We start from the raw sequence: 23,885 nt of genomic DNA, 5'->3' as shown, positions 1-23,885 counted from the left end.
CCCAGTATAATAAAGCTATTTGGTAGCAGCAAGCAGGACTCAGATTCCTATGCTTCCCACAAGACTCTACCAGGGAACATGATGGGCCCCTAATTTTGTGGCATCTGTGGCACACACTGGACCTCTAACACACATTTATGCAAGCATGCATGCACACACAGCCCACCATTCTCTCTATTCTGTACCTGTCTACCCCATGACAAGTGGCAGCCCAGGACGGTTGTCTTCAAGGTACTCTGGAGGGTTTCTGTGAACAATATAATTTTCCCATACTCCACAGAGGTGGCTTCCAGACAAGCTCCTGTGCACATCCGCTGGCCTGCTCTGTTTCAAGGAATCTGTTATGTTCCTGTTGCTGGTGTGGCTTGCCTGCCAGCGTCAGAGCAAAAGCATGGCTGCAAGGAAGAAGTGATGCCCACTTTTTCTCCAACCCCAATTGCAAACAGTGCTTTCCTGTGCCCTGCTCTTCCCTCAGCTAAGCAGCTCATCTTTCTCCTTCCAGGTAGTCTGTGGCACATACTACCAGGCCACAGCTCTAGGCCTGGCTCTGCTGCCTACATTTCTCTGTTTTCTGCTTTGCCCCAGTTTCTCTGTATATGAATTGTGATTAATAATATGCACACCACAAATAATAACAAACCTTTTCTTGATAGAGCCCTGTTCCCCTCCAGCAATAAAGTCTTTTCGGTCCATTCCTGGACAAGCCACAGCAGTTGTAAGAGAAAATGACCCCGAGGTCTCGAAGTCAGTGAATTCATCCAGTGAGCACCTCATGCTTTCTCGTTTCTGCTGCCATGGAGTTTTACAAAAAATAAATAGCAGTATTGCCTAAACTGGAGGAATCACATTATTGGGGAGAGCAGGGTAAAAGAAAAATATCAGTGACAAAGAATACATGCCACCAACAGCGAAGTTAAATGTACTGTGGTGTGCGATCCTCACCCTGTAACGAGAAGGAACCCAAGTAGGAGGGCAGCAGGAGGTAGTCCATTAAGGCAGTGGACAGCCTCAAGGTGAACCTTTGACTCCAGTAGCTTGACTGGGTGATTAGCCGGCCCAATGGTCCAGGAGGCAGGGATATCACCCCTGATTTATACGCAGAAAGGACAGCCTGCCACACTTCACCCTCAGGAATGCAGGGAGGTGGGCACTAAAGAATGCAGTCGGACAGATGTGCCGGGCTGCCCCACAGAGAGGACTAGCTGGGGAGAATGAGGGAGCTGATAGGCAAGGTGTGGGCATGCTTGCGTTTCAAGAAGTCGTGAATCCTTTGGGCTACAAGGGATAATGAGGGATCGCTCTATTCCCACCTCAGGATTCAGTGGTGAAGTTGGCCTGCAGGTGAGCAAGCATGGATTTATGCCTGCCTGGAGCCAGCTGCTTGACTTTCATTTGTCCAGGAGACTTCGGCTTTCTTAGCTGTGAAACGAGAGGGTTAAACTGTCCTAGTATTATATCCCGAGCATTGTCATTCTGTATTTTGAAAGTAGAGAATAACAGTGGTCTAGGAGTTCTTTTTGAGATACTAATTTTAGAACTTTGGTAGTCATTGGCAAGTTGTGACCTTACGCAAATACCTCCAGGTTAGCTCCTGAGATAGTAGTGGTCAGACAGTTAGGTGTTGGTATGTATGTATATATATATGTGTGTGTGTGTGTGTGTGTGTGTGTGTGTGTGTGTGTGTGTGTTTATGTATATATACCACATGGTAAGTCAACAGGCATGATCAGAGGTGAGCGGTATGCCATGTGAAAAATCAACAGGCATTTCTGTGCCTGACCTTTTTTGGAAATCTCGACCATGCAAAAGCAGCCAATAGCAAGGTGACTAGCACTTAATTAGAACTAATGGTAACGATAAAGTCAGCTTAGACCTGAAGTGACCCATGCTAAGTGCTGGAAAGTAAAAAAATGAAAACAAAGGAATTCAGGATCCTGGTAAATGATCGATGTGCCGCCCATGAGCTGCATGCCTTTCTTGAGCTCACTTCCACATGCAGACTCCTGCAGTCTCTAGTTAAATGACAGCAGCAACACTGCTGAAGACCACATTCCCAGAATCCTCATGGGCTTGCCATGTGCCCCAGTTCCTTAGTTCATAAGATGGGGGCTAAAATTGCATCTGTCTTATGGAAATTTTGAGGATTCAATAGGTGGATGCTGGCTAGAAATTTAGGGTTGCATTCTATACATTGGAAGCGTACTACAACTTGAAGAAGGACGCTTAAAAGAAATCACATACTAGCTCAGAATCGAGAATAATAGATGGTTATTTATTTAGAGGTAGGATTACAAATCAGAATCCTCTGCTGGAACGGAGAACAGCAACCAAATCCCACCACTGGAAAAGAGGCCAGATGTGCACTTTACTTCGGCATAAATAGTATAAGAGGCCACGCCCCAGTGGGTGGGTAACAAAGGATACTGGCTGTAGGATTTCCTACAGCACCTCCCCCTTTGTTTAAATAAGAGAGTTCTAAGCCTAATACCAAATTATATGCAATAAGAACAAATATATTCAATAATTATCCTATCCTAATGAGTTTAAGTCTTGCATAATAAATTTACAACTTGGCCAAGTCATAAGAGGAAAGTAACTACAATTATCTAATCTTCAACCCCATTGAAGATCTGAGAAGGGAAATAATATAACTTGAGTAAGCAGGAAGTGCAATCAAGCAACTTTCAAAATGTGCAACAAATAACAGAGACAACTGGCTACCTGGGCAATCACCCAAAGTTTCATTTGCGACGTTGAAGCAACCAACTTTGGCTAAGGCCTAGATTAACTGACAGACTTTTTTAAAACCATCTTACCCTGTCATGGCAAGATTTGACAGTCCTTTTCCTGGTGTCCTCCTTTTCCATTTCCGGATACCATGTACCTTGTCAGTGGTTGAGGGATGGGCCCAAAAGCCAATTTTGCCAAGAAGGAAACAAACTCCGAGTGGAGTGCCACACAGTGCTCAACATTCTCCCAGGAATAGATTGATGCTGCCAGGAGCAATCGTGTCTCACTTCAACAGAACTCTAAGTTATTTAAATGCCATATTCTACAGCTCTTTTAAGTGGTTGAAGATTACTTATCTATGCAGAATACAATCTCTATGTATCTAAAGAGCTGATTAGTCTAACTATAAGTATGGCAAACATAGATGACTATTAATCCATAATTCTTAATACCTATATAACTTAAAGACTAAGACTTCATATTAGAATATTATAAAATAAACAACTGTGTATCAAATGAGGACATAAATAGTATAAGAGGCCATGCCCCAGTGGGCCGGTAACTTAAAGGCTACTGGCTGTAGGATTTCCTACAGCAACAACTATTGGTTGTCTGCATTCCTATGACCTCAACTTCCTATCTACTTTCATTGGGTTCCAAGTTGGTTTAGTTACAAAAGACAGGCTTTCTATGCTTGAATTCTAAAATAACACTCATGTCAGTCAGCTTTCTGTTGCTGCAACAGAAGCTGAAAAGGAAACTTTATGAGGAGGGGCTCATTTCAGCTCATGGTTTCAGAGAATCTCATCTGTGATTAATAGGTGCAGTTGCTCCCCCCTCAAAGTGACACGCACACCTCTAGTGACCAAGACTTGCACTAGGTCCCACCTCTGAAGTTTCTGTCACCTCTCAATAATGCCATCCTGGGGACCACACCTATAATGCATGGACCTTTGAGATGTGTCAAGATCCAGACCGTGACAGCTTTTCTGAAGGACAGGTTATAGTCGATAAAACTAGCAGATCTTACACGTAGAGGTGCAAGTGCAGTATCATACAATTTTATAATTGTATAATTTCACTAGTCTTCTTCTGTTGCTATACATATTTTATAATCATACCCTATGTTACTGTTTCTCAGTACACAATCAGATGGCTTAAGTAAATTAGTGAAGAAACCGAAACACAGACTTCTATGTGCCTGTTTACCTGCCGTTTCTGGGTCTCCTGCTGTACAAGTGGGTGCTACGTCTTCAGACGCTGCTTTCTGTTCTCCTCCCACTCCTTTTCCAGAGCCCCACATGCACACGTGTTTAGTCATCACAGATTATTCCATTTGTCCTTATTTGTTCATGTTTCCACTTCTTTTTTTGGTCTGTGTTTGTTTGTTTTGGTTTTTTCGAGGCAGAGTTTCTTGCAGCTTTTTGGAGCCTGTCCTGGAACTAGCTCTTGTAGACCTGGCTGGCCTCAAACTCACAGAGCTCTGCCTGCCTCTGTCTCCTGAGTGCTAAGATTTAAAGGCCTGTGCTACCACTGCCCGGCTGGATAATTTCTTTTATCATTCTAATTCACTTGTTTTTGTTCCTTTCTTCTTCCGCTGTTTCTATCTTCAGTGATCATATTGAGTGAGTTTTTTATTCTAGTCTTCAGTTCAGTTGCTTTTTAATTACAGAGTTTTAATTTGGTTCCCTTTAATATAGTTCCCGACCACCTATGGCGTCCCTCTCCTCCCTCTTTAATACAATATACTTATTTGACCAGCTGTGTTTCTCTCTCTCTCTCTCTCTCTCTCTCTCTCTCTCTCTCTCTCTCTCTCAGTGTGTGTATGTGTGTTCAAGTGCATGCATGTAACAACTATTTGAAAATATTTATCTGCTGACTCTAGCATCTAGAGAGTCTCGTTTTGTGTTGGATGCATATCCCATTTTCCCATTTCTTTGTGTATCTGATGATTTTTATGAGCCATGGAATCATGGGTAATATGCTATAGAGACTCTGGAATCTTCCTAAGCTTTTAAATTCCTCAGCAGGCAGCTCAGGTTCTGAGCTTGTATACACTTGGTTTTATTCTTATTGGTGTAGATCAATTGAAAAACCAAGCTCCTCAGCCTTCAAATTCCATTTCCAGTGAGCCATTTTTTCCAATCTAAAAATATATAAGGTTTTTTTTATTATATGATTTTTTATTTTTTAATGTTTGGCGGGTTCACCTTCATGAAAACTATCAGTGGCAGAGTTTCCACTGATGTGTTAGTTGGACCAGAATGAAGAGATGATGAACGTTTTGTTGAAACGTTGTGTAGGAAAATGAGCGGATAATTCGCGGTCACCATGAGCGAGTGGACAGCAACTAGTCCATGGTTCTTGCTTTCACAGCACCTCAGCCAGGAGAGAGGAACTTGTGAACTGCTTGGATAGGAAAGTATTTGTTGAAGAAATGCTTATAAATATGGAAAGGGAGAGTTGGTTTGGTAACACTTCAGTGAGTGATTTGCCACCAAACTCATGAGAAAATTCATCATTTTCCCCCCAAAGCTGCACTTTCTGTGCATTTTTTAAGAGTAAAAAAACCTGTGATGAGTGTGGCCATAGCATCTTGTCCCCTCCTATCTAACCTTATTGTTAGATCACTCCACAGATAGCCCACTCTACAGAAATTTTATTCTAAAAGTAGCCACGGGCATTCAGAGACCCGATTCTCTAGTTCTGGGAGTGGCATCTGCTGGAAGACCGTGGGGCGATTTTCCTCACATGGTTCTCTCTTCAGAAGTGCAGGCTCCTCTTGCTATTAGAAATGTCAGGTGAGGTCATTTGTTTCAACTGTCCCAATGAAGACAGCATTTGATGCGCTGGGAAGATCTTCTGAATTGTGGAAGACTAGGAAAAGATGCTTGACAGTAACAAAGCAGAAAAGCCTCTGGAGAAACACAACACCGTCAAAGCTGTCAAATTATTTTGAAAAGCAGTTTTTTGAAAATAAGTAACTCATTATACAAAATAGCTAGGTATGCAAGGAAACAAAGTAAATAAATGAAAATGAGCAAAGATTATAGACAATAAAAGGAGACGCACAGGAGACCTGGGTACTGATTCTCGCCAGCTAGAGAATGTGGAATGTTGTTTACTGAATATAAAGACATCAAAGACAAGGTCAGTAATTTCCCAGAGAGCCAGAAGATGTGGGAATCAACCAGATGTAAGTTTAGAAGCGAATACTACAAAAGCTAAAATTAAAAAATTTCAAAGTAAATGTTGACATAGCTGAAAACAGAATTATTGAGCTGTAGAGAGAACAGAGGAAGAAGATTCAACAAGAATAAAAAACACGAGAAACCCAGCAAGACCGAAGAATAAGTGGGTATTGAATTTTATTAAATGTTTCTTCCACGTTCTGTGATAACTGCATCTTAGCTTGTCCGTGCAGTCACTTTCCTGGCACAATGGCGGACACTGACAGAGAAGAACATAGGCTATCTACCGAGCTAGGAATGGTCTCTTCCATCCTGGGTGGCACTGGCCTGTGATAAATCACTTGTGTCCTGCCTTCACTTTCTGTAGCTTTTAAAAGAGAGTAAGAAATGGGAGGAACTGATGCCTCGGAGCCCCCGGAAGTTGCCCAAGGGGGTTTGTTTCTGCTCTGTGTACGTCAGAAAAGATGCAGTTCGCGAGCCACAGGGTGGGCAGAGAAGGGTGCATTGTGATGTGGGGTCTTCTTCGGGACTAGAGTTGTCATGGGAGACGTGCTGTGAAGAGCTGTGAGGCCTCCCTGGGGACACGAGGATAGAGAAGTTCATCTGACAAGGAGCAGAGTAGGCAGGCCTTATGAGCAATTTGTCGTTTTTGCCTGGATATTCGCTAAGGAGTATGAGTTTCAAAGTTTTCTCTTTGAATTTCGGCCCTACCATTGAGCAGATTTATAGACTTGGACAAGTTATTTATCGCGCTCAAACCTTGGTTTGTTTCTGTTTAGGAGTGTGGGGAAGTTCAGAAGAGTGATATACAGATCACACCAGCACAACGCCTAGCATGTGCTGAATCTTCAGGAAGTATAGCTACCTTCGGATCACCTTGTCGCCTTCCTTCCATATTCAATTTTCTTCTGACAGCAGGCTTTCTTTAATGTCCTTTTCTCCAAGCCTCTCTCTCGCTAACCCAGATTGCCAATATAAAATGATCCTTTAGGTTTCTAAGTCATTATAGGCAGCAGGGTGGCCACCGTCCTTCCCAGGGACGCAAATGTCCCTTAGTGTTCAGCAATCTCTGTTGGGTACAGAAATATATTTGAATGGAAGGATTAAATTGAAAATGAATGAACATGCACATCTAAATGACAACATGCAAAACCCTAAGATGTGAGACTCCAAGAAATTAGACAGGCAAGAACCCCTCCCCCTGCAATAGGAAGATTCTTCCAGAAAGAGAATATGCTAGCACCCCTAAGCTCAGTGCAGCCATTACTCCTTAACCTAAGAATGAGCTGTTAGCCTCCCTCCCTAGCTTCAGACCTATTTTCTTGCAAAAGCCATTACGCTTATGAGACTATTTAAATGTGTCTGTTGTCTCATTAGCTAAAGGGAATCACAGACTTCAGTTCTGTGAGATTCATCACGTCTCTAATTCCTAGTGAGCACAAACAACAGGTTCCTATAGATCAGAAGCAGGTACAAGTCACTGGTCATAACTCATGGTGCTCATGACCAGCACATCCACCAGTGTTGGCGGCTCATGTGCTCTACACTGGGTTGGGTTCACCTCTGGGATGAGGACCTGGAGTTGACTAGTGAGTTAGGGTCAAAGGTTGTTTATATTATCGCTCCTTCAGAAGGAAGCTGTTGGTTCGCAGAGCTTAGCAGGCTTCCAAATAGAGAAATACCTGCTGGCTTTAATGGATGGGCAATGGTGCTACACAGAAGGTCTGACACTTTCCCCCTGTTCTAGCTCGTCTTTTCTTCACCTTATTGGCTTCCCCACTCTGCTGTCTGGCCGGGTATGCCAACTGAAGACACTATCTTTCCTTCCAGCTTCCTGTTGGGTTCAGTGGAAGGAGAATCAAGTGGGAACTCAGAAGGAGGGAAGAGGGTATTGTTGGATCCCCTGATCATTGCTTGAGGACCATCACTAGGTAGTCTTGGCCTTCTTGCTCCCTGTCGGCAGGGAACCTCGGTCACCTCTTCAGAATGGGGTGATTACTGCCTCTCCCAAGATATTGCTCTGCCTGTGGTCCTTTTACCCTTTACCTACATAAAACATGGAGAACAGGGAATGATCCTGCTCTGAGTGTGCTGTTCGTTTCTTGCTGGAACCTGCTATCCTGGAAGTTAAACCTTTCTCCAAAGACATTTTTAGTGTTCACCATGTGCAGATCCTGTAGGAGAGAATTTGGTAGATGCCGTCTAGGAGGAGAACTTCTGCACGTTTCTGGTCTGGGCCATGACATGAAGGAAGCAACGTTTAGGGATGAATCATGGGTGAGGCCGCAGAATGGGTTGGGGTGTAAAAGAAAGAGAATGTCCTGTGTTGCAATCCAAGCGGGAAACAGGAAGAGCAGCAGTATCTGCAATAGATGCTATGGTGTCTGCCCTTGGAGTGTGGTCAGTCTACCAAGGATGACACCCTTAAAGAAAACTCCCCCTTCCTCTCCAGTAGCTGTTAATTGCCAATCGGTCCTGCTCTGGGTGTGTGACTTCATGCTCACCTCCCTTCTCTGTGCTGATACTTTGTCTGGCTTTAACACAAGCGAGTCTTGTGTACTGTCTTAGCTGCTGTGAGTTCATGTGTTCAGTGATACTGCTGGGTCCAGAAAACACGGTTTGCTTATATTAGTCTACTATCTTTAGTTCTCACAGTTTTTAATCCCCCTCTTCCATGGAGATCCCTGAGACTTAGAGGAGTGTGACATAAATACCACTTTTAAGGCTGACCTTTCCATAGCCTTATTCTCTGCATACTGACCAGTTATAGACCTGTGTTTATTACAATCTACTGCAGGAAGACACTTCTCTGATGAGGGTATACCAATCTGTAGGTATAGGGGTGAGTCATTAGGGTGTGGTTTATTTAACTATGTTCATTTAGCAGAATTTAGTCGTACATTCTTCCAGGAGCCTATAACTGCCTGGCCCCATCTTTTTACCTCTACAGTAGGGCCAGGTATGGATTCCATCATGTGAATCAGGCCTTAAGTCCAACCAGAACGTGATTAGGGACCCTTTCATGCCATTGCTGCACCAGGGGGCATATCTTGGCCAGAGCACTCACTGTTGTAGCTCATGGGGTTTCAGTTGGGTAAGACTGGTGATTCATTTTCCCTCTGGTAGTTTACCTGGCACTTCCAATGAAAGCTAGCCAGTTGGGATGGGGTTTCCAGGTGAATAACTACTCGATTTCTCCATGTTTTATGACTCAAGTTTATACTATATCTTCAGCAATAGGCTCTTACCATCAAACTCTGGATGGTAGCCAAGAACAATGGTAATAACCTGTAATATTTTGGGGTCTATGGGACTCCGCTAGCAAATAATTTAAAAAGATGAAAATTCATTCCTGGTACTGGTACTTTATTTGTTAGCATATGGTATCTAGCTGGGGTATTGTCCCCCTGTCAAAGATTAATTTCATTTAAACTTTTGTATGTAAGTATATGGTTTGAGAAGCTTCTACAGTAAAAGGTAAATCTTTGCCTATAGGTTTCTCTCTCTCTTTTATTATTTGAGAATTTCATAGGTGAGCGGCTGTGCTTGTGTCACTTCCTCTCAGCTGTAATATTTGGGACTGTAGTTAGCTGGCTTTGCAAACATCTGGTCATTTGTTTCCCTATCTAGCTGGAAGCTGCTGTGGCCAGGCCTGCATCTCTGTGCTTCTTACATAGTCAGCCCTCAAAAGAGTCCCGGAATGGGGGAGTAAAGGAGAAGAATTAACTGTCTGGGTCACAGAGAGCTAAAGCTACAGTTGCAGAGACAGGACAAGAGGAGTTTTTAGAGGAAGAATAATCGTGGATAAACAAGCATGGAAAGAGCGGTGGAGGTGGAGCCCTAGGCTGGCTGGGGAGAGGAGGTAAGCAGCCCTCAGAGTGCTGCATAGGCAGGGTGATAATGGTAGAGGTCACAGTCCGATAAAAATGCTAAGCTCCTGCCTTTGCTGTAGTGTTGGATGCAGTCATTGGTCTCACCCATAACTCTGCTGAATGGCTCTTACTGCTACTGGAAGTAGTAGCCCCAGCACCCATCCCTTATGCTCCCAGGGTGAAGGGTACAGGAATATGTCTTCCTGTGTCATCCTCTGCAGCGCTCATATGTTCAAAATTAAGTAAACAAAAAACATAATCAGTAAGTCTGTAGTGTAGTCAGGCATGGACATTTCCTGTATTACTAATTACAAATACCCCAAAAGTATGGTATTGCTAGAAGTAACTCACACCTCCATGGCAATTAAACTGTTTCAGAGTTCTCAGGAAGGCTGTGGATGCAGTTGCTGCGGCTCCTAACTGACCAGGTGCTCTGAGGCCTTGCCTTGCATAGTGGTGCTGAACCAGCATGCAGCATTAGTAATTGCTGGGACTTGCTTGGAAATGCAAACTCACGTCCCAGCCTAGACAAACCGAGTCAGAATTGTCTTCTGCTCCCAGGGCCATTATCCACTAGCTGTGCCCCCATAATCAGGTCATTTCCTCTTTTTGTACTGCCTTGTCAACTATGGTTTATAGCATCTAGTTCTCAGAGTTGTGAGAAGGAAGCAGAATAATCCAAATGGGATAGCAACAGCTGTACCTCAGCTGGGGTGTTCTCAGTGCATGATTTGTGGGGTTACAGGGCTTCAATGTGTCGGTGGGATCTTTCACCTAGTCTTTGCGATTCCCCAAGCCCTTTCACAAAAGCTTGTTCAGTCAGTCAGTGAGTTGCCCCGAGGATCACGATACTTTTAAGGTATTCCGTGCCCTCTGCACACAGGGATGTTCTTGGACCGATTCTGTTTGTTCCTGGGTACTTCCTAGTTAGTCCTCCTTTCTGTTTGTTCCTAGATACTTCCTAGTTAGCCCTTTTTTCTTCCTCTGGTCTTATCAAAATAACTATCCCCACCGTCCTCAAAACAGCAACCCAAGTCATGGGAAAATCATTTGATACTAACAAGAAGCCCTGTCACCTTCTTCCTTGTCCTATACCGTGAATCTTATCTTGTGATGTAACTTTCAGTTTTCTGGGTGACTGCTGTGCTTGCTGGTGTGCTTGCGGACCCCTTGGCTGCTGTGCCCTTTGCCTTCTGAAGACACCCTGTGCTTAGTGTTATTTCACTCTGCGAGTTCTGCTACATGCCTGAACACAAAGATGAGAAGACAAGATGAGACCCAAGGAGCTCTGGCTAGGACAAGCAGGGAGCAGCATTTCAGGCAGAGAGGCATGAAGCTAGGGACCTCCAGATGGCTGGGCATGCTGCTGGAGTGTAAGGAGAAACCAGGTGCTGTAGAAGCCAAAACAGCAAAGGAGGAGTTGGACTTGTCTCTGTAAATGACAGGAATCACTGGTGCACTTAAAAGTGACATGTTCCACTGCGTCCTTTGATAAGAACAATCTTATTGCCGCACGAGAACAGGGAAGGCGTGCGAGCTGGAGGGCTGGGTAGCTGAATGTCTGAGAGGATGGGAAGTGGGTGGAAAGTCATGAACTGAAGTCCCCCAGACATACATACATGAAAAGCTAACTGATGTCTCTCTGAGGTTGAGACAGTGAGCGATTGTACCTCCCCCAACTATGTTTTCTAATTTCTCTTTCATAAGCATTTTCTGTTTTCTCTGTAATTAGCGTGTAGTATTTATATAGTAAAATAGTTTCTGCCGGTCTATTGATAGTTGAACATGAAGCTAGCAGGGTTTGGAATCTGGTTGGCTGGGGAGTCTGGGGATAGTTGAGCATGAAGCTAGCAGGATTTGGAATCTGGTTGGCTGGGAGTCTGGGGATAGTTGAGCATGAAGCTAGCAGGATTTGGAATCTGGTTGCCTGGGGAGTCTGGGGAATGCACTCCTGGGCTGAAGCTCAAGTGGGTGGTATGTTCACCAGAGAGGTAGGGGTGCAAAGAACAGAGCACATAACTCTTGGCAGTGTTGATGGCTGAGTGAAACACATGGGTTGCCATGGCTTCCAGATGGTGTCTTCCTCGTGGTGCTTCATAGTTCCTGAAGTCACCTGTCCATGCTGCGCCAACCGGACAACTGACTCCACTACTGTAGAACCAGCCCTGTGGTGCAGCCGCTCAGAGAACACGCTTCTGCTGTCAGCCAGTATTTACCTAGTGCCCCGGGGATGCGCTTCACAGGCAGGCCTTGCTGATGAAAAGAACAGGCATGGTCTATCTTCACAGAATGCCACCTAAGTGGAAAGACAGATGTAAATGTTTTAAATCCCTTTAACTCACATAGCATTCACAACATACAGTTCACATGGAATGTTCCGAAGGAACGCAGATGATTCTAAGAGGGCGTATATCAGAGGAAATGGCTCTGATGAGGGGTTTGGAGGATTCTTGGGGAGGGAGCTGGAGAACAGGTGCCAGGGAAAATTCAGATAAGGCATTCTGAGGGGAGGGAATGGTCCCTGTATCTGTGCTGTGGGGTGGCGCTACAGCTGCACCATCCTTAACGGTGCTGTGTCTGAGAACTGCACACTAGGGGTTCCCATCGTCCAGTGAATGTCCTGCAGGGCACTTGCACACATCTCATTAGTACAGGTCAGTTGCTGGGGGTGGCCTCTGGGTACAGAGATGGAACAAGTACAAGATGCTGTCCTTACTACTGTCACCACACCGTTTTATCATGAGCATTCAAAAATACTTAAACACATCATTTCACTTATTTGTGAATTGCTTGTCTATGCATATGTGTGTGTGTGCGCACGTGTGTGCATGCATGCACACGTCCTGCAGCACACATGTGGAGGTCAGAGGACAACTTGTGAGTGTCAGTTCTCTTTCTGCCATGTGACTCCCAGGAATCAAACTCTTGACAGTCCAGTAAATGCATTAGGAAGTCGCTCAGCCATCTACTGTCATCTTAAATATTACTCACCGTCCATAACTGCGCGTGTCACATCTTGATTGTCGTAGGAAGCACCACAATCGTGTGAGGGATGCATGTCTTGGTCAGTGTTCTGACAGTCATAACGCCGGGAAGCAATAGGCACTTCTAGCTCCATTTTTATCCTCGGGTACCACATGTTCTGCGACATGTGGCTGAGGAGTCTTTAAATCTAAGAGAAATGCTATTTGTCTGAAACCCAGAGAATGGGACAGGGCAGAGGTGGGTAGTGAACCCTGCAGTGCCTTCGGATCTCTAGGAAATCTGGCCTTCCTCCTGAGAGGCACTGAAGGTTCCAGAGTGGCTTTTTATGTGACCTGTCTGGCTTCCGCCCAGCGCGAATCTCCTTCTATGTCTGTTGCCCGTCTGTTTCTTGGTGCTTGGAGGCTGGTGCTGGAGACCTGATATCTCCCTGGTGGCCTAGCAGCCAAGATGGGGTTCTTCGCTCCTGTGGGGAGCACTTAGAAGACTCCTCAGCGCCCATCAGCTTCTCCTGGAAGTTGCTTTGCGACTCGGCTTTCTTCATGGCTTGGCAGACTTTAATGCTAATGTGTGTACGACTTGCTAATTAATGGAATCGTTTGGATCTAATGGGAGCCTATGAAGCGCTCACGTTAATTCTCAGGTAAAATTATTCTAGCTTTCTTTTTTATTTTATTTTTTCCTTTTCCTCAGCTTGGCTTCATATCTGGGGAGAGTTCTTCTAATTAGTCTTGTGGAAATCACTGGCTGCAGCTCAGAACTGTAGTGACAGCTTAGGAACTTGAGAAATGTGGCCAGCTGTGGTTATCCAGGGTTACTGGCCACAGCAATGCCGAAGAACAGTACAGAAAGACCTTGGTGTCTGAGAGGACCGGGGAAGATGGCAAGTCCGATGAAGATGCTATCAACGTGTCAACCCCGTGTGGGACTTGCATGGGCTTTGCTCTCCTCTGGGTGCGGCAGGCACCCTCAGAGCAATGCTCTCAGTGTGCTTGCTGTCCATAGAAAGTGCTCAGGGACTGCCACAAGCTTCAGAGTAACTTGTGACTGTCACCTCGTTGTCCTGTCACAGCCCCTTCCAGGTAGCATTCCTAGTGAGCATCCTTGATGCAGCCACTACATGCCCATCCCTCTGCCCTGCCGACTCTGTGGCGGCCTGATGAGTGTTCTCTGCGGGACTGTCCATTCACTCCTCTTCCTCCCAGTGGTGTCTGGGGACTTTTAGTTTATTTTTCTTGATAATACGTACAGGACAAAGTTTGCTGTGTTAACTTCTTTTGCGAGTGTGGCCCAGGGGCACTCTGTGTATTTGCGCCAGTTTATCTGATCTGCAGAACTTTCCTTGTCCCCAAACTGAAACCCCATGTAGTTAAATAAGAAGTCCCTTCCGGTGGAGCTTTTGAGTGTGATGTTCAGGTGATGTTTCCCCTGGTAGAACTGTGGACTATGCAGTGGTCCCCTTATTTACCACTAGGAAGGTACCGTTAGGGATACACCATTGGCCCTGATACAGTGGTTCTCAGCTGTATCCTGCTGGTGAGATAGTTTCTTCACTAAAAATCAAAGCCTCCTGGATTCCTCCCCATCAGGCTGATCTGTGTTTGAGAGCAGGTGCGCTGATGATCGGTTCTAGTAATCCACCACCGAGAAACCCGGGAGATGACTAAGTCCTGTGTGGCTGTGGGTAGTCACAGTGAGTTCTCATTGTGCCAAGCTCCAGGAGAAAACACACTGTCTCAGAGACGGGCTATTTAAAATCTTAATAGCTACAGATGAAAACAACATGTTCTCCCCCTTGGAAGTACAGCATCTGCTGATCCTTCTATTTGGATGTGCCTCCAGGACAGAGTTGGCATCAAGCCAACCTGAATTTAGATTCTTGCCCTTTCGTTCATGGGCTGTGACCTCGAGACTCGACTCCTGGCTCCCACTCGAGCTGTTGAGGAGATTGCAGGAGGTCGTGTTAGCGTGGTACCTTAGGCAGCATTGGCTCAAATGGGGAGGTGGCGGTTGTGTTGCTGCTATTGATGATTTTGTTGCACAGGTCTCCAGGTGGTCCTGAACTCCATCATCAAGGCCATGGTGCCTCTGCTGCACATTGCCCTCCTTGTGCTGTTCGTCATCATCATTTATGCCATCATCGGCCTGGAACTCTTCATGGGGAAGATGCACAAGACTTGCTACAACCAGGAAGGCATAACAGGTAAGAGGGGGGCTCGCTCTGGGAAGCGGGTACCCGGGAGGAGGTTGCTCTCTCTCCTTATAGCTGCTTCCCTTGGAGCGAATTGCTGCAGCCGCCTGTGCCACGGAGCTGGATGAGGCATCCAGTTTCCCATACGATGAAAGGCCGGGGTTGGCATTCTTCCCTCTCATTTCTAATCTCTGCTTTCACTACTGCAGATCTCTGTTCAAACAGCAGGTGTAAGCTTTGACCAGCACTTTGATACACCGAGAAAAGGATCAACCCAATTGGAGAAGCAGTTAACGATTAAGCACCCACCTTTCACCGGTTTCTCACTCTTGAGGCAGATTCTGAGCATGTGAGCTTCACTGTGAATTGATGGGCATGAATATCCAGCAGTACACCAATGTGGTTCAGCATCCAAGCCCTTCGGGGAGTCTTCGCCACCAATTCCCATCACCACCCATCTCTCTACCCTCCTAGAGCTGGCCCTGGCTCCTCTGCAGCTACTATTTTTTCTCCATTTAAAGGCAGAAACCCCAGGGCCCCTCCCTATCCCAGACTGGGTGAAGAGCCTGCCAGACTAGGGGAAGAGGCTGCCATTGAACACCCCGTTGCCACCAGTGAAATCTGTATTCCCCATGGAAAAGGTTCAGCTCTGTATCACAACCATCAATCCTGCCTTTCTGAGCCTCCCCTCTTTGTGTTCCTTCCATAAATCATCGGATTATCAGGCACTGCTGGCTCATTAGGCACCGTGTTAAGTGGCACCAGAGTGTTGGCTTGCTGGATACGCTATAGACTGCTCTCTAAAGTAACTAACGTCTTAACCTGGTCTTCAGCAGAATTGAATAGGAGGCTAGGGAGATGGCTCAGTGGTGAAGAGCACCGAGTCCTCCAAAAGACCCGGGTTCAATTCCCAGCATCCACATGGTGGCTCACAACCTTCTATAACTCCCGTTCCTGGGAGGCCATACACCCTCTTCTGCTTCTGAGGGCACCAGGCACACTGATCATACACAGACATACATATAGCTACACATGTATGTGTTTACAGCACACCTTTGATTCCAAAGCTATTAGCTGTTACATTATTTCATTTTTCATTTGGACATTATGTAGGAAAAGGGAGAGCACATGTCTGGTGCATGTGCTCTGGTAATGTCAGTGGTGCCCTTCCTCTGTGTCCTGTCCCTCCCATCTAGCCCAAGCTGCAAGTTAGGACCGGTGATGGCACCAGTCTGTATGACAGAAATGCGAAGCTCGCACCCAGGAACCGACGATACTACCTAGGATGCAAAGGGTCTTGTGACTAGGTAGACTAGCCAGGTGTCTTCAAGGCTGCTCAGTCATCACGAGGTCACAGCAAGACAAATCACATCTATAAATCTATATTTACAGAATTATCTTATTTTAGTTTAAAAAGAGATTAGGTTCTTTGTAAGATAAATTATTCACTCTCAAGAGAAATTCAGAATTATTTGACTTGTAATACTGTGAAATTGGTGACAACTTAAAATGTTAGCTGATATATAATTTTTAATTGGAAGACCAAGTTCCTGCATTCTGCTAAAATTCTGGGACATTACACCTCGCTTGAAGAATACCAGCCAACATAATGATTGGTGTCTCATTTTAATTCAGATCCTTCCCCTTTCTCTGTTGATCTGTAGCTAACCCCAAACCAGTAACTTACCTAACCGATCTGTAGCTAATTCTGAACTAGTAACCTATGTTAATGGTGCAGCTTGCGTCATGAGAAAATTGATGCAGATACACTATGACATCAATGGTCCACTGGACCCACACTCACCAGGCTCTCCCAGAGCTACAGAATCCCAGTGATTCCCCATAAATTTGGCAGTGACTGATGGTAGGACACTCACCAAAGAAATAGGGAGAAATCCTGTCAGAGAGCCGGAGACAGCGACTGGAGCATGCCTTCAGACACTGATGTGGTGCACCACGGAGCCCTGGGGAGCTGCTTAAAACCTTCAGCCATCTCTGTCATCTTAAAAAAAAAAGATGGCAAAAGTATGTCTTCTCCTGCTGGTGAGGGTCCTGCCAGGCTGTGAGCAAAATGCAGCCTTGAATAATTGTTGCGATCATGGGGTTTGTTACCAGGCCTCTCCGATGACAGGAAAATGATGAGCTTCAGAGTCAAAGGAAACCAAACAGCACCCTCTTTCTCGGGCACAGCCGGAAGTTCTGTGGAAAGCCATCTCCAGGACCAAAGACATTCTTTGTCTGCCCTTAGAAAGAAGATCATACTGGGCTTCAACTTTTGAAGGGGTCAACTTTAGGTCATCCTGGCCTTGATAGTTCACAGGATCAGAAAATTCATCTGAACCACCTCCTGCATCCTTCAACAACACTCGTGACATCATTTTGTGATGGGTTTAACCCCCGTTCAGCCACTTCAGAAGCCAGTTAGCCTCCTGGGTGAAACCCTAATGAGCCAGGATGTCAGGGCAATGAGAGGAATGTCCCTCAGAAAGGTGACATGAGGCTCCAGTAGGAGCCAGAGCCACTATTGGGAAAGAGGCCAAAGATTCCTGGCTGCAACAACTTTACTTTCAGAATAAAGCAGGTGAATTTGCCCCCTTCCTTCCTCTTCACACTGCCCACAGCACAGACTCTTGTTTCCCAAAGAAACAAACAAGCAAACAAGGAGCCAGCATTAGTGTTTATAGAACCTTTGGAATGTTTTGTTTGCTTGGCTTTTTGTTTGGTTTATTGTTGCTTTTGTTGTTGTTTTTTAAATTTTTAGATTAAAATAACATACTTTCAGCAATATTTAGATTTTACAAAAGGCTTTTAATGAGTCTTTGTTACAATTTTAATGGAATATATGTGTATATTTATATTTCCTTTTAAACTGATATTATTTCACAGACTGAATTTCACATTCTTCTAAATTTTTTAAGCCATGTTTCTTGTGGGGTCCCTGCAAGGAAGCTTTTGAGCCTTCCAAGGAGCTATTGTTCCACCTTGAGGCTTCTCTTTCTGTGTCTAGTGTCCAATGGTGATGTTCTCAGAAGAGGCTATTTTCTCCCAATCTCTCCAGCAACTGTAAGGCGCCCTCCTGGTTGCTCAGCAGATATGTTGCCATATGCCAATACCTTTTGTTTCTGGTGTCCCATCTGTCCAGAGGATCTGGAGCCAGGGCACTCGGTAGCTCTGCTCGGTACGATAATTACCCCTGAGACTGGCACGGAATTTGTTGGCTAAACCTTGCAATGAAATCACTACCATTCTATTTTGTCCTTCAAGTTGAGACCTAAAAAATGTAATTGCTGTTGTCTTGGTGGTTTTTCCTTGGGACATGGCCAAAAGCTCCCTCAGGATTCCATTCTTGCTGAAGTTTTCTAAAACCTCCTTTATTTTACCAGAGACTTACTTTGGTCTTTCCACACTGACGACTCTCTTCAATTCTGTTGTGAAATGTATAGCCCACATGGCTTTATTTCTCCTGTTTTTCTATCCAGGACCTCATGACAGACTCTGCAGCTCGTCCTATGGTTAAGCTTACCTCCCTCACCCCAGCGCGTATGTCACTAGGACCTGCTGATCTGTGTGTTCACATTTTTCAAGTGTTCCTTTTTATAGATACCTATTTTTACTGGATCATCATTGCTTCTTAATTGTTCTGCGATTTTTTTATTGTTCAGGGAAGACTTAAAATAGCACAGTAGCCCTTGCGCCTGTGGATGATCGTCCCAAGGCCCATTCCGTTCCTCCCTCTAGCTGTGAGATCTCTGCCCCTCGGTGCCATTTTCTTCTAACATATATTTGTAAATTCAGCAGATCTGTTTTCCTCCCCGTGAACACTCAGAGCTGGCTTGGGCAGTACCCTGCCCCCGTCCTTTCCCTGTTTCTCCTGTTTTAGGAACTGAAAATCCAGGGTAGACCATCAGCCTAGGAGCCACATTATGAATAGGCAGCCGGCATCTTTATGCAACAAATAAACACAAGCAAAATAGAAGTTTCCCTTTCTCTTTCCACTGCCTCTTTGTCCCCGCTGACACGAGGAAGCTGGTTCCAGAATAAGAATGAAATTAATGATCTATTTGGTTCTTGGTTTCCCCATTTTTCAACTCTCATTTTTTAGGTGCTTGGCTTTGCTATTTTTAACATATTATTTAGGTTTGAAAAATAACTTTCATGTTTCTACTTCCAACAGCCCTAAATCCACATCTCTCAAGATTTGACAATCTTAAGGCCATAAAAAGTTGTAACTAGAGGTAATTCCATTCAGTTTCCTTAATGTGTAGCCTCTGAAAGCCAGGCGGTGGATAAGGAAACGGTTTGGACACTTGATACCCTCAGACAGCTCAGAGATCAGTAATGTAGACCTTTCCGCCTTGGTCCAGGACTATAGCATGAGGCAGAGAATAAGGCAGGAAGCAGCTTTATTCTGAATGGCCCAAGCCTGGGAGTGTGCCAGATGCCCATCATCTGGAGAACGCATGCGGTGGAACACGCTGCTCAACGATACCGAGGAACAGGCGAGACTGGAATGCAGTGGCGTGGTTCAGCTCAGAAGCCCTGTGCTGCAGAGGGATGCGGGGTACAAACAGCCTCTGCAGGTGTTGTTTTATGTATAGGAAAGCGAGCTGTGAAGATGGAAAACCAATCGGCTTGTTTGGAGTCGGTAGAAACAAGAATGGACTACAATCAAGGACATGGAGTGATAGGTGCCACTGCTGTCCCCAGGAAGATACTGGCACACCATTTGAACCTCAGCACCCACCTCCATTCTCCTAAGAATCCTCTCACAGTTAAGGGTTAACATTTCTCTGCCCCCCTTTTACATGAGAGTAAACAGTTTCAATTAGAAGCCACAGACACCAACAGCCATCCAGCCCGTCATCTTCCATAAAGAGCCTGTATCCCATGGGCAAAATAGTCACACTGTGATGGTTTGGATCCTTATAGAAGAAGCGACGATTCTGGGTATCTTATTATCCCTAAATGAAGAACTCAGGCAAATTCTGTCTCTGGGGTTGCATTTTCCCCATTGTCAGAGGCAATTGTTTGTTCAAGCTCAGGTCTTCTCTTTGTTATTGCCTTTACTTTCTGTCGCTGCAAGATGAAACCCTCAGTTTCACAAGCTCCGAATTCCTAACCTTGTCTTCTGTTTTCCAGAACAGCTCAGCCTTGAAATGGAGACATCATTATCACTTTTGATCGGACACTTGGACATGATACCATGCTATGACAGAACAGACAATACATGTAGTGTCTGTGCAGTCAATTGTGGTTAAAATGCAGTGTTCACAACACTTGGGGGAAAGTACTTACCTATGTCATTGTGCCCCTGAAATGAATGTCTGGGCTCATGTGTTTTTAATCCCCACGTGAGGGCACCGAGCAAAATGGATGCGATCGCTACTAAGGTTACCCATAAGCCTTATCCTGTTATCTAACTTCTGTTCTCCATTCTCTGCCCATCATTGCCCCTCCTTCCCTTCTCCTTCCATCTCATATTTCCTTGGCGGTGGAGATGTTCCAGCGGAAGAGGACCCTTCCCCTTGTGCTCTGGAGACAGGCCATGGGCGGCAGTGTCAGAACGGGACCGTGTGCAGGCCCGGGTGGGACGGGCCCAAGCATGGCATCACCAACTTCGACAACTTCGCCTTCGCCATGCTGACGGTGTTCCAGTGCATCACCATGGAGGGCTGGACTGATGTGCTGTACTGGGTACGGAGATGGGGCCCCTAGAGGGTGGATATGTGGAAGAAGGCCTGTCTGGACATCTCATCTTCCTACCCTCAGCTTACAGGTGCATGCGTGACCCCACACACGCACCCACAAGCTGAGGGGTGATTGATGAATGGCTTTGATTTGTTCCAGTGCTTTCCTGAGAAACAAAGCATAGCATGTCCACTTTTGGAAGGGTTGCCCAACTACCAGCCTTAGCGAGGGTCATTTCTAGCTGCCGGACATGGTCTGGGCCGCTAGTGCGCTGCTGATGCTATGCCGATGAACTGGGCTACACCTGGCTAAGGACTCTATCCAGCTCCTCTTCCTGCTCTGTAATCCCTTCTGCTTTTAACCTCCACTTGTCTCTTACCTAAAAGGGAGCTGCAGGCGGACGTCTCAGAGAAAAGTCAGGTCTGATCTAAAAGGAAACACCATAAAGAAAACTGACATTTTATTGATTTGTATTGCCTTGTGGCATGCTACTTGTTTTGATTCTCATGTTAGTTTTAACATATTAAACCTCTCCATCAAAGTCCTTCTCGCTGTCAGCCAGAAACTGCTCAGTGTACAGTGCACGTTTAGAAACACACATTCTGAGTGCCAACCCATCCTGAGTATATCTCCTTTAACTTTAAAAATGCCCCTCATAAGGCCTAGCTAGCCATGCCTGCTTTGCCCCCCCCCCTTTGAGTCCTTGGAGAGCCCGTAAATACACATGCCATATTTGAGCTGTCTTCATTCTGGCAGAATGGAGTCCATTATTTGTTTAGAAAAAAATACAGAAAATATCTTTGTGGTGCTTTCCACTTCAGCATGAGAGATGATTTGCCAGAATCCAGTGTTGCTTTTCGGAATTTGGGTGAATACAGTGTGTTGCCAATCTTGAAAATAACATCCTTCTCAAGTTTCTCAGATAGTCAAATCCATGTAGCCCTGGTGAAAACATCTAAGCGGCTGCATCCTCCTGTCTGCAAACTAGAGCAAGGAGAGGGAGGGGGAAGCAACAGAATGTCCCGTGTTCGCTAGCCAGAAAGACAAGCAAGGCCAATAAAAGTGCTGACTTCTCCTAGAATCCGAGGCAATCTTGTAGCTGCGCGGAGATGTAGCTTCCCGCTGCTTCCACGTGCACCCTCTCCTGTAAACCCCAAGCCCTCCTCTTCCCAGCCTCGACATCACTGTTAGCATGCCAGAGGCCAGAGTTGCTGTGAAGTGTGTACCTCTCTTGAAGTGATTATTTACAGCTTGCCTGCACCGTGTTCCCACCAAACGAGTGTCCTTGTGAGCCAGGGTGCTCTAGGCACCGAGGATTTGGGAATGAAAAAGATCCAATTCGGCCAAAGAAGCTCAGTCTATAGAATATCGAGATTCTGAGCTGAGTACCGCAGAAACCTGTGCAGTGGGCTGTTTTGACATGCTGTCCGCAGACAACACTGGTTGTCATCTGCGTCTACCTCAAACTAAAATGAAACACTGGGAGACATTTTCAGCCTTGGCCTCAATAAGAACCTGGTTTTTTGTTTTTTGGTTTTTTTTATAACTTGAAAGACAATGAAATGGAGGTTGGGTTTTCTATAGTTAGGCAAATTCTTCCACTTCGTAGAGCAGGTCAGCTTCCCAAGTGGCCCTAACTCTCCCCTCTGTTTTTCACAAAGGACCTTTTATTTCCTGTCTGGATGAGCCATGGACAGAAAGGTCTCTTTGCAGATTTCCACCTGTGGGCCACAGACCCCATAACTGTATGGTCCTGGGCTCCAGCATCTTATCATGGGAGTCTCAGCCCGTGCCTTCAGCCGCTGTCAGAAAGCTGGCTGGTGCATCAGATTGGGGACAGGTGCAGGCAGGGGGCATAAATATAGTTTACTTTGCTGATGGCCCTGGTGTGCTTTTCTGCTAGTCACTGATACCCTACCAGCCAGATGTGACCCTAAGATGCTGTCATAGTGACAGCCGGAGTGGGGCCTGAAGACGCACACAGCAGTAAGTACCAATTTCCAGCAGCTGTGTTGTCTTTTCTCCCCCCGGGGGTATGAGGGAGCTCAGGCCGAGGGCAGGAAACCTGTCAGAGGTGAGAGAGCACCAGGGTCTGGGAATGACTCTCATTCTGACATTCCCGGCACCTTTCCAAAACAATCAGGTTATGACTATGTCCACGTGTGCACATGAGAGTTGCGTGTGCCCGTGAGCATGCACACATATGTTGAGACTGTGTTCCCTGGTGGGTATTCATGATAGAGGCTCCTCCTCGCTCAGCGCTCCTGCTCTCAGACAATTCCTCTAATGACTTTGACCTTTCTATGGCCGTTTCATTTTCTATTCTCTTTCTCTCTCCTCCCTTCTTCCCCTTAGGCAGTTCTCCTCCTCAGCTCTAGGTTTGTGTCACTAACCCGGAGACTCAAATCTCAGCATGTTTTAGCATCAAAAGTAGTGCTTCCTAAATATAAAAGTCCTCAGAGCTGCCCCCACTAGTCCCCATTAGTGTCTGAAGAGGAAGTTGTCCATACTGTGATGATGCACCTTTGAGTTTGAAGCCCTTAGAAATAGGACCAGCTGAATCTCCATAGTGCTCCTAGGAGACTGCTGGGTTAGAACCAGACCAGAGATAGTTCCCAGGGAATGTGGGGTGTGAGTCTTCCGCTCAGGACACATTTCCCTTCAAGCGTAAAGTACAAGTCTAGAGAGCCCTGAAAGGGTCAGTGAAGACCCCCGTGTGTAACAATGAATGGAGCCCCCAGAGCTGGGTTCATTTTAAACACCCAGTCAGCTCAAGAGACATTTCTAGGGGAAAGAAACTAGATCAAAACTCAAGATCCCATATAGTTTTTTTAGGAAATAGCTTTTTAAACCAAAGTTTCTCCATCTACTCCCAGGATGCCCAAGTTTTTTCTAAAGAACCAAAAGAAGGAAGAGTCTAGAGTCAAGCACCATTTCCATTCTCTTGTCTTTTTTCAAATGTGGGATTTTTTTTTTAACCTTTGAACCAAATAGCTGCTCAACTGAGAGAATCTGCTACCAACCAGTATGCTGGGGATTATAAACACAGTATCCAAGAGAGTTAGCGTCTCCCAAAGCCCCTGTCGACTTGCTCAGTTAGTCTCCATCCATCCAGCCATCCATCCATCCATCCATTTCACTCAGTTCACCAGTGTTAGACGAATTCTTACAGATCAATAATTCAGTTTAACTCATATTTATTGAGCATTCCTTATGTTCCCAGAAGCAGGG

General features: G+C 45.5%; 1 protein-coding gene across 11 annotated transcripts in view; it reads left to right on the top strand.

Annotated features, from left to right (window-relative positions):
- Positions 1–23,885, top strand: part of Cacna1c (calcium voltage-gated channel subunit alpha1 C) — a 665,087-nt gene that overhangs the window by 468,720 nt on the left and 172,482 nt on the right. For all 11 annotated transcript variants that reach the window (XM_041642573.1, XM_041642544.1, XM_041642566.1 and 8 more), the window contains 2 exons: positions 14,820–14,978; positions 20,464–20,660. In XM_041642573.1, coding sequence (XP_041498507.1) covers positions 14,820–14,978; positions 20,464–20,660 — 356 coding nt within the window. The remainder of the gene's footprint in view (positions 1–14,819; positions 14,979–20,463; positions 20,661–23,885) is intronic.

Source organism: Microtus oregoni, unplaced genomic scaffold (assembly GCF_018167655.1).
Source record: "Microtus oregoni isolate MIOR12 unplaced genomic scaffold, Mior012 000002F_ref0000024, whole genome shotgun sequence".
In the NCBI taxonomy this organism is placed as follows: Eukaryota; Metazoa; Chordata; class Mammalia; order Rodentia; family Cricetidae; genus Microtus; species Microtus oregoni.
The sequence above is the reverse complement of the archived record's forward strand: the minus strand, read 5'-3'. Positions and strand labels throughout refer to the sequence as shown.